This window comes from Xyrauchen texanus, chromosome 42 (assembly GCF_025860055.1).
Source record: "Xyrauchen texanus isolate HMW12.3.18 chromosome 42, RBS_HiC_50CHRs, whole genome shotgun sequence".
NCBI lineage: Eukaryota > Metazoa > Chordata > Actinopteri > Cypriniformes > Catostomidae > Xyrauchen > Xyrauchen texanus.
The window spans coordinates 12,786,340-12,803,535 of NC_068317.1; the positions used below are offsets into that span (position 1 = coordinate 12,786,340).

The window sequence follows — 17,196 nt, forward strand, 5'->3', positions numbered from 1 at the left end:
CATTTCATATAGTTTTGCAAAAATGCTGCCTCAGTCACATAAGTTTCATGAGACCAGGCTGCACAAAAGGGTTATCTAATGTTGCTTTATAATGGAGATTGAAGATCTGAAGAGACTCATCCAACTGTTCTATTTTACTACTACTACTAGCTGTCAAAAACAAGATCATGATATAATGCATTACAGTGCATTATGCATTTGATTTTTAATCAAAGTCTTTTTAGCCTACCCCATTAAAATAATGGAAATTTGGATCATCAACTGGAAAATCATTTCAAACTCTGGATGATCTGTCAATGAAAATAAATAGAATACTGATCAAACTGGTGAAATCATCATGGGGTAAAAACACATTTTGTTGCCATGAAAAACACATCCCTCCAGAGGGCAGCCAGAGATATCAGAATGGATGGGCATATTTTGATTTATGGAGGTTCCAGATAATCTGTTGTGTACAGTGTTACTAGATATACCGCCATTTGCAAATATAACTCTGTGATCCGGCCAAGTTTTTTTTCACTTTATGGTAAACACTTTTCTTTTTCCAGTACTGGTTCCTCAAAGTGCTTAGTTTAACTTAAAAATAAATCCCTGGATTTCATATACCATTTTTAAAACAAATCAATCCAAAGCCCAAGCAAATTAGGTGGTGAATAATTCAAACCAAAGAGGAGCTTTTCCAAAATCCATCAGATTTAAGAAAGGAAATTGCCTTGACATGAAAATCAAAACAGCACAGCTGGCTCAGGTAGAGTATATTTTATTAATTACATGCTGTATTATTGTGTAATATCAATTCAACCAGTCAAACTGGTGCTAAATTGGGATGTTGGATAATTGCATTTCATTTGCTTGGATCGCAACCTGCCTATTCATTTTTTTATGCTAAAAATGTATGAGTGGTCTTATTCTTAATCCTATGGTCCTCTTTGAGAGGCCTGGGAACTTAAAGATTTGGCGTAGTGTCTAGCAGTTCCGTAATGCAATTTTCTGATTGAGAGCTATTACAGCCCCTGTTACCACCAGAGCTAACTTTGAGTCATCCTCTAGTGTTGTCTTAAAGAGGTACAAAGAGTTCCTGATGAAATCTAAGTGTCTTGTTTGATAAGGTCAGAACAGCATAATGAATATCGGATCTGAATCAGCATATCTCCCCTGCTGATGCTATTGCTCAGATGAGACAACTGGAAAAGGAAGTGGCCATATGGTTTCAGCATCCTGTATCATCTGGGTTTGTCTACAAGCTTTTCACTCACCAACTACTAGATTTAAAAACGACCTTGCTTCACGCTACCAATCTAGCAGTTCTTTTTGAACTGATGGACCACTGACAGTATTTTTCTATAAAATGTAGGGGACTATATTTCAGCTTTTGTCAAATATAAACATGTTGTTTTCAAGCTCATCTGTATGTCTTTCCTTTTCTGCTGTTTTCAAGCTGAAATGAGAATGATAAAGAAGAGTCGTGTTTTTATTTTATTTTCAACTTCAAATATATTTTTTACCAGTTCTGTTTTGGTTATGAATCATGATGTACAGTGTATAATGTTTCTCTTTCCGCTTAATCACAGCATAGCTTGCTTTGAAAATGGCTCAAATAAAAATAAATCTGGCTCCCAACTTTGGCAATCGACTTTAAGAAACCACAAGCCTCTTAATCATGACTCAAGATGTCATAAACAGACTTAATGTACCATACAGAAGAGTTTAAACATCCTTTACTGCTGACTTGGATGAAACTGAATACTAGAATGGTATCTACATGCACTTCTGCAATTTAATTTGGGGTGGACTTCAAAGACACTTAATCATTAATTTATATTCAATCAAATCACATTTTCATTTTAAACACTGCCCACCAGCAACTCAACTCAGTTCACTCAAATATTAGGCTACATGACTTGTATTACACATAGATAACAATATTGGCATTATTATAATTCTGTATAGCCAGAGGGCAACTGGCTCGCCCAGCTGTGTTTGTTTGTTTGTTTTTTTGTTTTCTCCATTAACTAACATCTTTTGGAGTGTCAAGTTCCTTGCCATAGGAATCGAAAAAACCTTGGGAGAAAACCTTTTTCATTTAAACTGCTCAATGAGGACTTTAAGACATCATAACATCATTTTCTGTTACAGCATCCTTTTCTGTAAAGCTTCTTTGAAACTATGTGTGTTCTGAAAAGCACTATAAAAATATACATGACGACCTGTATTGACTATTACGTTTTATTAAGTCTTAGATGAGAAAAATTTAAAAATATATTTTCAATATTATATTGATTTCAGCCAATTATGAATGTTGAATTATTAATAATGTTGAGTCGGGACTACAGCAGCTTTTCAAAATAAGTATTCTTGTGTTTTAAGAATATGTTTTGCTCTAGTTTAGAATAAATATCACACTGGTGACCAATAAACCAGGTTCTTAGTCAAAACCTGGCAAAACAGCAGAGCAATTCATATTCACATTGTCAACCCAATAAAACTGTATTTTGCCCTTGAGTAAATGATGATTTGGTCTCACAGGACACTGTAATAAAAATAAATCATTGTAAACAATGTCATTAACATTGCATGGTGGTGTGTTATTTCATGGACATTAAATCTCTTGCAACTATGAACTGGCAGACATTTATTTCATGGGTGTTGTACTCAGAGCCTTTTCTCTCAAGAGAGGAAGTCCTAAATGTTGAGGCTGCTTTTGAAATCTTACATTTAACAGTCATGGCATTGCAATCAACTCAGGTCCGAGTAAGGCAATCACCCAAGAGAGCTGGAACTTTCCCCAATTAGGTTGACATGATTGGTTGGCCCACACATTGTAGCGTGAGTGATTGTAAATCTCAGTAGGACCACAAAGAGTCAAGGGGAACGAATTCCCGCTGAGTAGTTTTTATTACGTTGGCTGAGAAAGTGTTTTTTGTGTCACCTTTGCTACACTTGCTTTTGTGGCGTGTGTACCCTTCGGAAAGAAAAATCAGAAATAAGATCGATTTAATATCTCTATTGTTTCTCATATACAGCAATGGGATCAAATGAAGAGCAAACATTTCCAAATCCATCCAAGACAGTATGATCTGAGCTTGTTACTTGGCGGCACCACCATGTTTTGTGAGCTGTGGACAGCTTTAACAGTCTTGAGTCTGTTATACACAAAGAAACTAATATGTCAAGGAGGCTTTCTCCATTAAGCTTTTAACAGCTTAATCAAGACAACGGAGAAAGCCGTGATTGGTTGCTCAAATAATATGTCTGGGTTTGGAGCTGACAAAGAATGCATGAAGAGAGAAGAAAGCCAGCTGCACATAGTGTCCGAATATCCATACTTCCCTACTATATAGTATGCCAAAAACAGTATGCCAGTGGAGCAGTATGTCTGAATCCGTAGTATTCATAAGACAGTAAGCGAGAAATGCCCGGATGTCCTGCTACTTCCGGCAGGAATCCGAAGTGTGGATCGGTTGAACACTGAGGAGACGTCACGTTCATACACTGGATTTAAAACAAATGGCGGAGAACCGTGGGGTGGAAGGCTGTTTTCAACAGTAAGAGCTGTATACAAAAAGAGCATTGCTCATTGTGCTTCAATGGCACTTGTTTAACCGAACTTGAGTGGATTATTTTCGCGGTTGTTGTTATCATGACATATATTCTGGACACGGGACCATGCATATGTTCCTGGATGTTAGTATGTCTGAATTCTATTCATACTGCCTCTCGCATACCTAAAGAGCATACTGTTTTACCGGCTGAGAAGTGCGTTTCTCATCAAATACAGAACATACTGTGATAACTTGCGGTTTCGGACACAGGGAGAGATTAAGGCCAATATTTAGTTCTGTGTCGAATTTACGGCTTAGGCTATGCGTAGCTATGCCGGTTAAGGCATAGCCTGACATGTACCACTTAAAAAATGTTACTGTGTGTTGTGTCGACACAGACCACGGCAGCTGTGGTTGGTCCACTTTAATAAAAGACCACCCCCCAGGATGATAACAAATATATCTGAGGTAGCGTCACATTCTGTCCAAGATTATTTTAATATCTGTGCATCATACTACATTGTATTTGGACTTGTGATCATTAAAGCAATTGCCTCAAATCGGTAGCATTTGCTGTTTATTTAACCTGTTTGTGTTTTATGAAGTTACACGAGAAACGTGACAAAATAGGCCTATATCTGTTTACACATTATAAACTCTAAAAGACAGGATCAGGAGGTCTGCGAGGCGACCGCAGGGCCGAGACAGGGTCAGGAGGTCTGGGAGGCGGCCGCAGGGCCGAGACAGGGTCAGGAGGTCTGGGAGGCGACCGCAGGGCCGAGACAGGGTCAGGAGGTCTGGGAGGCGGCCGCAGGGCCGAGACAGGGTCAGGAGGTCTGGGAGGCAGCCGCAGGGCTGAGACAGGGTCAGGAGGTCTGGGAGGCGACCGCAGGGCTGAGACAGGGTCAGGAGGTCTGGGAGGCAGCTGCAGGGCTGAGACAGGGTCAGGAGGTCTGGGAGGCCCCCCAGGCCTCCTGACCCTATATCGGCCCTGTGGCCGCCTACCAGGACTCCTGACCCAGTCCCTACCCAGTGGTGGACTCTTTGGTCTCCTGTCCGCCCTCCTTGGTTCTTGGCCATCCACCTGATCTGCTCTGGTCTCTCTTTTTTCTCAGGGCCCTATTAATTTGATGTGTGAGTGAACAATATTTGTCGTATTCTACTCATGAACTTTATGATCGGCACAATGACTTGACCATATGTTTGATAGTATGTGCACAGTAAATAATCATATTTCATTAGTTCTGAAAATGGAATACTTGTAATTTGTCAGCAAATTTAAAAGCACCTGGTAAGAGTTGGTTATACTGTACTGCCTACATGCTATATAAAATCTTTAAAACAACACTCATTTTGTGTTATTCAAGCAAGTTGTTATTCATTGATTAGACAATTTCTTTTTCATCAAGGAACATCAAAGAATGCCAAAATCTTTATGTATTAGACTATTGTTTAAGCAAATTAATAGCAAGCGTACAGTCATTTCCTCGTTTATTTTCTGCCTGCAATGCAGGCAACATATAAAATAAATAATACCAGTATGTATTTCAACATACTCAAAAACGTTTAACTCGTTTTCGATGCTACAATCATTTTGTTAATACCTTTGAATCAATAAATGACATTACTTGCATTGCTTTTGTTAATTAATGAAACGTATTTTTAGCATTTTGGTTGTGTACTCACAGAAAGATGAAGACACACTACACAGAACTATAAATGCAAACCCACTACATGTTGTCATATATTTCCCTGTTTTTGTCCGGACTTTTATGTTGCAATTCTTGTTTAGTTCCCTGTTACTGTTTCCTGTTAGTTTTGTAGTCGTAGTTTTATTTCATGATTGTTTCAGCCTGATTGGTTCCCCAGGTGTTCCTCATTCCCTGATTGTTTCCACAGGTGCTCCTTGTTATCCCTTATGTATTTAAGTCCTTGTTTCGCCTGGTTACTTTGTCAGTTTTTACATGTATTATACTGTCATGTTCTGTACTTGGATTCCCTGTGTTTTGTTTAATTTTATTCTGAGTTACTTTGTTTCTTTTCGTGTTATTAGAGCTGCATCTAGATCCTAATTCCTCGTCTGCCTTGTTACACATGGAGCTTACACTGTAGGGTCGACACAGAAGTATAAATCAGCCTTTATGGATTTGGGCTGACTCAGTTAAGAGAGTTTAATGAGGATCAGGTTGCTGATGTAAACTGCATTTTGTGATCAACAGAAAAAACATGCTTTTGGAATGGAATGGCATGGCATGTGGGTCTTTAAATATTGGCAGATTTGTCATTTTTGGGTGAACTATTCTTTTAAGATATCGACTGAAGTGCAGTGTACGCCCATGATTAAATGTGAATGTTCTGTGTTTAGTATGCAAGTATTTCACAATGAAGACCAGACATACATAAAGAGTCAGTGTGGAACACTGAAATATACTAATGTCGACTGTTCTAAACATTGCATAAAGTCAGTGAATAAAGAAATTAGAAATTTTCTCCACCATTAAAGACGTACTAAGTAATAAATGCTCATTAACACATAATTTTACACCAAGTTGTTATTTATCATTAACTATTCTTTGTTGTTCAATTACTTTTCTTAGTGTTTCAACTCTATAGATGTCAACTTTTATTGCATTTTTCTTCCTATTTTAATTAGCTATCTGGCTATGCATGTAGAGCAAGTCAGAAAAGTCATATCCTGCCTTTGTTGGAAATGATAAAATCGTCCCTGTTGATAGTCCCCCTGTTGTCCATATGTGACAAGAAATTTCGAATTACTCATTTCAGCCAAGCTAAATGAAAAATGTTTTCCATATCTAGTTTACCATATTTATAAGTATACACACTTTTACAATGCTACAGTTTTACACTACTATACTGTAGTTTTCATTGCTAGTCAATGCTCAATTTTGTAAATTCACTTCCAACAAATACAACTTAAATTTGTCTGATTAGTTCATTATCAATGTGCATTAGGAACATGCTAAGTCACAGCAAGTATCCAGTAGTGTCTCTCTCTCTAAACACTGAAATTGAGTCATAGCTAGAAGTGAAAGAACAGACAAGACTAGAGAGCCTTTCAGTGAACACAACCTTGTATGGGGAAAATGCTAGTCACGAGTTTGAAAGAGACAGGCTGCAGAATGATGCTTTGAATAAACAGGAGCAGTTGCAATATAAACCTGTGCAAAAGTATAACATTTTATAAAATCTGTGACTATGGCCATGTTTTCCTCATTCTTCCCATACTGCTATATTGTTTATTATTTCAATGTGGAATGCATATATCTGTTATTCCAGAATTCATGTATGGGTCGGTTAACATTAATAATTTGCTATATTTACAGTATATTTACCTCTTCTTGATAATATAATATAATGTCATAGCGAAAGCAAGACAAACAGACCCAAGAGCAGAGGAACAGTTCAAAGGAGTTAATTACAATGTAAGTATTCACTGAGTTGTGGAAGTCAGGAATTGATTCGTGGAATCCTCCATTGAAGCTTAGCTGACATGCAGCAAACTGGAAAAGAAACCACACACCTGACACTCAGGCAGTGACAAAGTATCCTCCCTGGAAGATGAGTTGACACACAGCAAACTGGAAAGCAACCACACACCCGACACGCAGGCAATGAACAGATACACGAGACAGGATCAACTAGGCAGAGAGAATGTGAGGTAAGTTACGTCACATCAAACAGCTTTCTATAATGTACACATAACAGTCATTACAGACTACATTCACAACAAACTACATTCAGTCAACATTGAACTACATCTAACAAACCAGCAAAGGCCATGACACACGAGGGGATTAAAATAGGCAAGAACAAACAAAGAACAGGTGCCGCTTGCCAGCTGAATGTTGGCATGATCAGCGTTCCCATGGAAACAGTCAGGATTCCCATGGAAATGCTGATTCCGCATGCCAGCGGCACCTGAAGCACATGAGGGAGAAAACATCAACACGCTTGGAGCAAAACAATCATGAGTGTCCGGATCCCTACACAGACCAAAACAAAAATCCATCTTCCAAAACATATCTTTACTTTACCCAAATACACTTTGATAAACCTATAATAATTATTTATATTTTAGAGCTGTTGGGATGGATTTCAGGTGAAATTTGCATACATACGTCATTCCCCCATACATGAAAAGTTCCTGAAAGTTCGACATCACAACGAATGAGAAAATTTACCATAGATCATTCAAAACGACAAACCTCCTGATTCATTTTCAATGCGAACACAGCGACTTCCGGCGACACGAGCTGTCGCGACCGTTGGTGCTAGATGTGGGCGTGTCCAGCGACGCGACAAAGTTGAGACAAGTTCAACTTTATTCAAATGAAGAGCGACTAACGGAAGCAACAGCCAATAGGAGAGACGACGGGAGAGCTCACGTGATCCTTCTCTCTCTCTCTCTCTCTCTCAGAACCTGCAGTAACGGAAAGATGGATGAAAGGCTAATTCTTGCTGTTAGAAATTTTTCAGTGCTCTATGATATGTCTCTTCCCACGTACAAGGACATTTTTAAGAAAAATACTGCGTGGAAAGGTGTATCTGAGATCGCGGTGATTTTATGGACCCAGACAGACCGGCATTTGCATTTTCGACGCAAATAAACAGCCGCTATGGCAAACAGCACGCCTTGTTTCTCATTCATCTTTGATATAAAGCATTTTATGTACTGATTCCATTTATATTTAGTCTTTTCCCTCCAAAATGTTTGTTTTTAGTGGCAAGAAAAGAGATTCGCTGTCAACAGCAATGGAATGACATCCGTGAATGTCATTTATAAACGTTACTGGGCAACCAGTAGTGGGAACACCCACTAGCGACTTCACCGCCAGCCACTGGCGACCTGCAGCGACAAAGTCGCTGGCAGTGTGTATGCACCTTTAGGCTGCTACATACTCCAAATCAGTTTCTCTGATGCCCATTTATGTGTAATGTAAGACGTTGTTGGGTACAATGGGAATTAGTTTTTTCTAACCTCTGTGATGTGTCATGCAGACCATGGAATCATCGAGTCATTCTTTCCTGTTTTAGTTTGTGTCTCATTGACATTTCATTTGTGCTATGCTTCCATTCCAACCCGACATTGCTGCCCGGTCTGCAAAAATATTCCTCTTCCCAGGAGCTCTGTTTCAAAGTCACTGTTTGAACATTCCTGCTGTGATGATACAATAGTTATTGGTAGGCATGGGTACAAACATTCTCCATCAGAGTCTAACATCTATTTCTAAAGTTCTTTTCCTGCTTTTTAGAAATTAGAGAGCTGAAACGGTAAGTGTATACTACATGGCCATCCGAACACCACACCCATAAGTGTTTGTTGAACATTTAATTTCAAACCCTTGGGCATTAATAGGGAATTTGCCCTGCCTAACAGCTTCTGCCCTTTTGGGATGGCTTGCAGAGATGTGTTCATATTAAGACACAAGAACATCAGTGAGTTCAGGCACTGATGTTGAGGGAAGGATGCTGAATTGCCGTCAGCATTCCACTACATCCCAAAGGTGTTGATTGGGATTCGGGCCTTGGCTCAGACTCAGTTATCTATTTTACTGGTGGCATGCACACTCTTGTGTACACCCCATTCTCCTAAATATCTTTGTCTAAGGAGATTGTATGGCTGTATGCTTGATTTTATACAACTAGTGTGGTGGAAATAGCCAAACCCGTTATTTAAAAGGAGTTGTTTGCATACTTTTGGCCATACAGTGTATCTATACAGGAACATAGAGGATAATATATAACATAGAGGTATGGGACTTGCTTTTGTTATGAAGTCCACTTGCCATATTGTCACTGCAATGTGTACAAAACTAAAAATATATTGCCCAGCTGAGCAAACCATTTGACCCAGGAATGGATGCACTAAGCCATTCTGAAACACAACAGCAGCTCTTGGCTCTTCTTTGTTGATACTAAGCATACTGATACTGTACCACATGCAGATGGTACAGGCTTTCCAAGGAGGACAGCTTGGATTGCTATGTTCTTCTCATTGCATGATGAACAGATGCTAAGCAGACAGTAAGATTAATTTAGGCCTCTTGGCCAGTAGGACACAGTGCATTTCAACAAGCAATGGGCCAATATAATACTGGATCTGCTTTCCAAGGTAAAGAAAAAGTACATTGAGTGATGCTATCACACATTTGAAATACGTTTTCACTGACATGTCTCATGTTAGAAAGAAAGTGCCATCAATATCAGAGGCTACCTCACAATGAGCAAAGAAGGCAGTGGAGGAAGCAAAATCCTCTCAAAACAGACATTGTTGGGTGTGCTAGCTGTTGAGCAACGGCATAATGCATTGCTGTATAGCATTCAATTTGCAACTGACCATGCCACGTGCATTTTGTTGCTGTTACACACCACATAAAAACACTGTTCATGTTATGGCAGTAAACAGGATCTGAAAAGAACAAGTAAAAAAAATGTGTCCTCTCAATCTCCATGGTAAAGGTCACCAGTTGGAAAAGTATTGGCTCTATTTTGGATATCTTGGTAATGTTTGGAAGTGACAGGTGAAAGTAAGGCTATGGTTTACTTCACTATACACACATGGTGGTCTTAGTCCTCTCAGATTATTTTTGGAATTGGGCCATTGCGAGAAGGAAGCACCTTTTATATACTTGAATATTGATAAATTGGATAGATAAAAGACAAAAAATAATCGTGGAAAAGATTGTCACACAGCAGGCTTGGATTATTTGTCTACTTAATTGGAAAATGTATTCAGTACAGCCTGTTATCTCTATCTTCTCCAAATATCTTGTGAGGAATGCTAAGTCAAATAATGGGAGGAAGCTGTTTTAATGGAACACTAACAGATTTTTTTTATTTTGAAGAAGGCTAATTACTTCCCCCTACTCCATTAAATTACTTAGAGATCTTGTTATGGCCTCAAAGCAATGCTAAACCGATGTGACTGTATGATTGTCAAACTTCTGCAAATGAGAGTTCATTGGTCCTCCATGGCTCAAGCCAGAGTGCCACTTCCATCAAGCAGAGAAATAATAATGTTGACAGAACAGACTGACCTCACAGTGAAACCGCAAACAGTAAGCTGACTTTTCATTAGCTAAAATTGGTCTGTGCTTACCGAAATTGGAAACACTACCTGTTACCAAAGCAATACGTGTTGTTGGGCATATGGGCATGTGTGAGCTCAGTTTTCCAGATAAAATATCCACGGAGGGGTCCTAAAAGTGAGATGTGAAGCGAGATGTTGTAAACCTAATGCCAACTTTTCACGTGATCATGCTGGAGTGAAAATGTATAGCCACCACCAATCTGACCATTTTGATATGGTCGTTTGATTATATTCTGACCAAATATACATAAAAATATGCTGAAAGATATTTGTACCTTGCATAGAATATTTCCATTCCATCCATAAAATATTTGCAAAATTTTGTAAAATAAGGGTCTAAAGAGGTAAGTTTCATAGATTTGCCATGTTGAATCACGGTTTCAAACGTTTTGAATCCTTCAATAGCAGGATCATTACAAAAGACCAGCCATCATTCCTGGTTAATACAAGTTGACAGCATCCAAATTAAGACTGAGAACAGAGGAACTAAAACAGCCCCAAGCTGCAGGAACAACCCCCCCCACCCCCGCCCCCGCCCCCTTCAATTCTCTAAAATCCAATTCACATCTTTGGGGCTGGGCTAATTCTGAGGTCAACAACATACTGTAAATATTAGAATTATCAAAGCATCATCTCCAGTCCAAAAAGAGCATTTATTGTTTCTACCCTGCAAAAGAAACTCGTTTTAAAATCGGCGACATTGTGACATCACAGCGTAGTGTCATTTGCGTAGTCCCCGCCTCCACAGCATAGATAATTGTCGCAGTGTGTTGACAGAGAGAGAAAGCGGCTAGAATACAGCAACACTAAAAGTGGTACTACTGTAACCGTAGTTTGATTTACCAGTGAAAAGTGTAAAATTAGGCCCCCAGACGTCGTTGTGTTCCAGGTTGTGGAAAAACTGAATCTCTGCATAGCCTTCTGAAGGATCACAACATTAGGAATGAGTGGCTAATTCAAACGAAGTTCCTGAACACATTAATTTGTGAATGAATATCTGGATTCTTTGGATTCATGGAGGAATTCTTCTGAGAACCAAGAATTCAGGCATTGCAAAAAACTTTTTGTATTGAAAGATGCAGCAGTGGCAACAATATTGGACACGACAGTAATGCCGGTGAGTAACAAGTATAATTCTAATGCTTAATCTGCCTGTGTTTGTTTGATATGTAAGGAACTGTATAGTCAGCTGTTTTTATCACAAAATAAACCATTATCTTGACTCCAAAGGGGAGTAGACTGTGCTTATTATATGGTTACTTACCAAAGAAATACATAGTTCTTCACGTAATATTGATTTAAGATTAAATTATTTAAATATGGCTGAAGAGCGCATAGCGAAACAAAAAATAATAGTGAAGTATAAACTATGGTATTAAGGCTGCATGCTTTCTCATTTGTCTCATTATAGCCATGATGTCCTGCATTTTAGCAGAAATGAATGCATCAGGACAGCCATTTTCCTGTATTTAAACAGCTAATTTATTGAAGGAGAACACCTCCCCAGGTTGACTGGCAAATCATTCGAAGGAGAATCCCCAGCCGGTGAACAGGGCTTATTTCCTGACACAGGATGCACATTGAAACCAGGAGATCAAACAGGGGAATCCCCAGGCTGACCGTCCCTTATCACACTCTCCCTTAGAGCTGAAACATGTTTATTAACTCTTCAAATTTGCAACTTGTGTTAACTGTTTTCGCTGTTTAAATACTGTTATTTTATCACAGTAGTATTGGGATGAAACAGTGTGACGATCATTTTTCTGTTGTAATTTGATTGTGTGCTTTGTATAAATTGGGGCATATGTTCATATCAATGATTGCCTGGACAGACTGCTTTAAGGGGATTTTTGTATATCGCTTGCAAGATAAATTTCCATTCTTTCATTTTGGAAGATACAGTTCCATACTTGTAATGGCAGGAAGGCTTTGCTTTTCAATGATGTTAGCCAATCAAAACAGTGGGCGTGTAAAGGTGAAGGACACAGAAAACCGAGCATTACAGACAGAGGGCCAAAGACATTATAAGTCAACCTCAAGAAAAATAAAATGCATGTATTGACCCCTATAAACTACAAAATAAATTGAGCAACCAAGGCCAAACTCTGTGGATACAGCAAGAGGCCTTGAACAACAGAGGACAAACTCAAAGAAAAAAACACCTAAGATATTTAAGATGTTATGTTTTTGCATCACACCAACATTTGAATTAGAAAAGAAGCTGCTCTCTCACAATACATTCTAAAGGGACGTTTCTGTGGCAACAGCTCCATTTCCTTTCTGTGTACACCTGCGGCTGGACATTTTTGTCCCAAAACAGTCTGTCTGGTCAGTACAGAGTTCTCCTAGCTGAGCTCTTCAAAATAATGTATCACATGTTACAGGAGATATTGAAATTTGAATCACACAAGGGCTCAGAAGCAGTAATCTCAATACAGAGGGAGTAATGTCACACTCTTTCCTCTAGCTTCACTTTCAGAGGCATCATTTGGCATAGTGTGTCAAATATGAGCTGATTTCCAAGTAGAGAAATGTCTGTGTTATTATAACCCTATAATAACAGCCAAGCCATGCCTCAAAGCATAATAAGTTAATTAACATAAAAAGAGGTCAAGAATGCAATCCTGTGGCACATGTCCCATTTTGAGTGAATCTAATCGCCAGTGCATTATTTTACAGTTGGAACACAAAACAGCTTTTGTGGACATGATGTCATCCTTAGGGGATGATTACTAGGATGCCACAGCTTGCTGCAATGGCAATGTGCTTACAATTTCAACTGAAGAGAACGAACAGAGCAATCCTGCCAACTATCTTTCATTATAGGGGCAATTGAGGTTAAAAAAAATCAGGGCTTATCTCTCAGTGGAGGCCTTCAGTGACCCTGAGTTCCATCACTAAACTATGCACCTCACCTGGACACATTGATGGAAACAAAGCAATCTTTAATGGGTCTTTTTAAGTCACTCTGCTCAGGAAAAGCTATAAATATACCAATTATGGACTGTATATAAAATGTAATTAAATAAAATATACAAAAAGTTTAATGGAAATGTAGTATGCCAAAGCAGCATCACAGCATTCATTTATTTCCTTTGTTGTTAATACGTCATAATACATTTAAATGAAAGCCCTTTAACAAATATTATGTCATGCTGTGTGCATTCAAATATAAATATGTACACTGTAAAAAGTGGATATATGCAGGTGCTACCCGAAAAGGCTATTTCTTCTGGTTCTGACATTTATAAAATACTTTGATTGGTGTGACCTTCTGTGCAAACTGTATGCCAGAAGTGGCAAATTATTTATTCGTTTTCAAAAGTTTGCTGTAGGTTCAAAACTACCGTAGAACAGCTGCAGACTTTAAGTAATTTTTATTTGTATAGCACTTTTCTCAATACACATCATTTCAAAACAAAAAATGTCTGCCTGCAATGTCATAGCTGTCTTAAGTCCCCAGTGAACAGCTTAATTTAAAATTTCTTTCATACACTGGCAGCCAAACGTTTGGAATAATGTACAGATTTTGCTGTTTTGGAAGGAAATTGGTACTTTAATTCACTTAAGTAGTTTTCAACTGATCACAAAGTATATTCAGGACATTACTGATGTAAAAACAGCACATCACTATTTGAAAAAAGTCATTATTATAAAATCTAAACAGGCCCCATTTCCAATAGCCATGACTCAAACATCTTATCCTTGAGTAATCATGCTAAATTGATCATTTGGTACTAGAAAATCACTTGCCATATCAAATACAGTTTAAAACTATTTGGTTCATTAAATGAAGCTTAACATTGTCTTTGTGTTTGTTTTTGAGTTGCCACAGTATGTAATAGTCTTAAGGTCAATGTTAGGTCAAAAACGACAAACAAAAAAACAACACCAGTTTCCATGTACAACAGTAAAGAGAAGACTCAGGGGTGCAGGCCTTATGGGAAGTATGGCAAAGAAAAAGCCACTTTAAACAAAAAGAAAAGTTTAGAGTGGGCAAAGATACACAGACATTGGACAACAGATAATTGGAAAAGAGTGTTATGGATCTTAACCATGGGTAGTTCAGAGTGGTGGTGGCATAGTGAGCTAAAGCACAAAACTGTTAAGTAGAAGGTTGTTTGTTCGATCCCCACAGCCACCACCATTGTGTCCTTGAGCAATGCATTTAACTCCAGGTTGCTCCGGGGGGACTGTCCCTGTAATAAGGGCACTGTAAGTCGCTTTGGATAAATTTGTCTGCCAAATGTATAAATGTAAATGTAAACTCCATTGGGCTTTTGTGGGATCAGCTAGACTGTCTGTAAGGTGCGTGAGAAGTGCCCGACAAGACAGCCACATCTATGACAAGTGCTACAGGAAGTGTGGGGTGAAATGTCACTGAGTATCTGGACAAACTGACAGCTAGAATACCAAGAATCTGCAAAGCTGATCGTGGAGGATTTTTTTGACGAGAACTCTTTTAAGTAGTTTAAGAAGTTCTGAACATTTCTTTTCAAATTGTAATAGTAATTTTTCACATATTTTTTTAATTATTATTATTATTATTATTATTATTAATATTATTATTGAAAGTATGCCTTAATATAATTGTCTTTAATAATTTGTGTCCAATTGTTTTGCATAAATCATTTTATTTGCATCAAAGTTCATTAAAATGTTGCCAAATCTTTAAAAAAAAAAAAAAAATGAAAAAAAAGAGCATTTATGAAAAAGAAGAAGAAAAAAAAATCTACAGTACAATAGAATATATCAATTACATTTCAACTATTTTATTTTTACATTAATAATCTGTTAAGCATTATATAATGTTTGTTAAAGCCATAAAAAGTTTATAGAAAGTGTTATTCCATTATCAATAAGGTTCGTTCCAATACTTCACCGGATCATAATAAATTATGGAGCAGCGACAGTTCACTGAGTTCAGTATCAGCGCCAAACGCAAATTACAGCAAATATGACGCAAACCAGGGCGCATCATCATGACGTCTCCGTTTGATTCATTCTAATTCTCAGCGGCTCTTATTCCGTTCAAACAGATTTTTAGCCATTATCCGGTCTGTTATGAGAGTTTACTGCTTACAATTACCAGCAAGTAATTTGCTTTAATGCACTTGCATCCATAACTGCAATAACTGTGCATCCAAAAACCCTCCAGTGCTGAATCTGTATCTCTATGAAGCCTATTTCAAAATGAATTGTCAGCATGAATAACAATGATTAGCCACAAGAATAAAAGTGAAATAAAACAACATAATTTGGAAATCTAAGTGCTCTTGATTCCCACAGAAATGGGTTAAATTTCTGTGACATACAGCAATGCATCACTCATAAATCTCCCTGTAGTGTTTGCAACCTAAATCAAACCTTCATAGCATGCAAACATGTCTGCTTTTATAAAACATAACTGAAGTGACATACCGGACTCAAAGGGCTGAAAGGCAATCCCAGGAGAAAAGATGCCCAAAGTGATAATACTCCAGCACCACAGCGGGACTCTGCGGAGGAGAAAGAAATAATGAAGATCTTTCGCAAAATAAAATGAATGAAATATGGATACGGATGGAAGAAACATGAAATCACCTCAACGATGAAACACTTGCACGACCCATGTCTCTAAGTTCAGTGGTCCCGTTAGTGAGACTCACTTGCTCTATCAGTATCCAAACAGTTGCGCTCTTCTCTCTCTCTTGCACGCCCATTTTGCACTGCGAGGAGCTCCACGTGAACAAAGGCAGTCTCAGTTAGTCCAGACTCCTTCAAACACTGAAATGTGACTCCTCGGGATCCCGTCGGAGACCACCGCTTTAACCTGCGCTCCCCACCTACTCGACTTCCCAAATCCAAATGGATTCACGCACAAATCCCTCACCCAGAGAGTTCAGATCAAAGTCATTGTGACTCAGAGCATGAAGATATAGCCTACCACTACAGTGGTCCCAAAAAGTATTTGGACACTTAAGCTATACTTACAAATGCACAGGCTATGATTTGCATTTAATAACAAAATATCAAGCAAAGTGGCATCTGCATGTGTTAATAAAATGCACCATGACATCTAAAAAAAAAAAAAAAATAGGCCTAAATAAATAAAGAATAAAATATAAAATTAATAGCCTATATTTTGTGAGATAGCTGCCTTTGAAATAGTAACATAGTTGACTGTAACATGGTTGACAGTTTTACTGTTCTTTTGGCCATTACTATGTCCACTGACGTCACACTACAAAGGTGTTTATTAGAATGATAATTCCATGCTAATATTTCTAAAAAATATCCACTTTTTATTTACAAGCTGTTTTCTTTACAAGATCATGGTAAAGGGGATGACTATTTGAGATCCTCCCCTACTGACAAGTTTTATTATTTATGGAATTGTACATTATTTTAATATGGGGATTTTTATGATGGGAACAGGTCTGCCACAACTTTGGGTCACAACTTTAAGTGTTTAAGAAATATATTATGTCCAATAAAACAAACACAAACACACACAAGTTGGTGCAGCTATCCTTAGTCTCCATAGACATAATGCTTTTTATA

At 38.1% G+C, this 17,196-nt stretch overlaps 1 protein-coding gene across 1 annotated transcript in view; it reads right to left on the minus strand.

Annotated features, from left to right (window-relative positions):
* The window catches only part of LOC127635274 (collagen alpha-1(XV) chain-like), a 119,689-nt gene extending 103,226 nt beyond the window's left edge, over positions 1-16,463 (minus strand). The window contains exons 1-2 of the mRNA XM_052115182.1: positions 16,237-16,463; positions 16,075-16,151 (exon numbers count right to left, since the gene is read on the minus strand). Coding sequence (XP_051971142.1) covers positions 16,075-16,151; positions 16,237-16,355 — 196 coding nt within the window. The 5' untranslated portion in view covers positions 16,356-16,463. The remainder of the gene's footprint in view (positions 1-16,074; positions 16,152-16,236) is intronic.
* Positions 16,464-17,196: the final 733 nt, after the last annotated feature.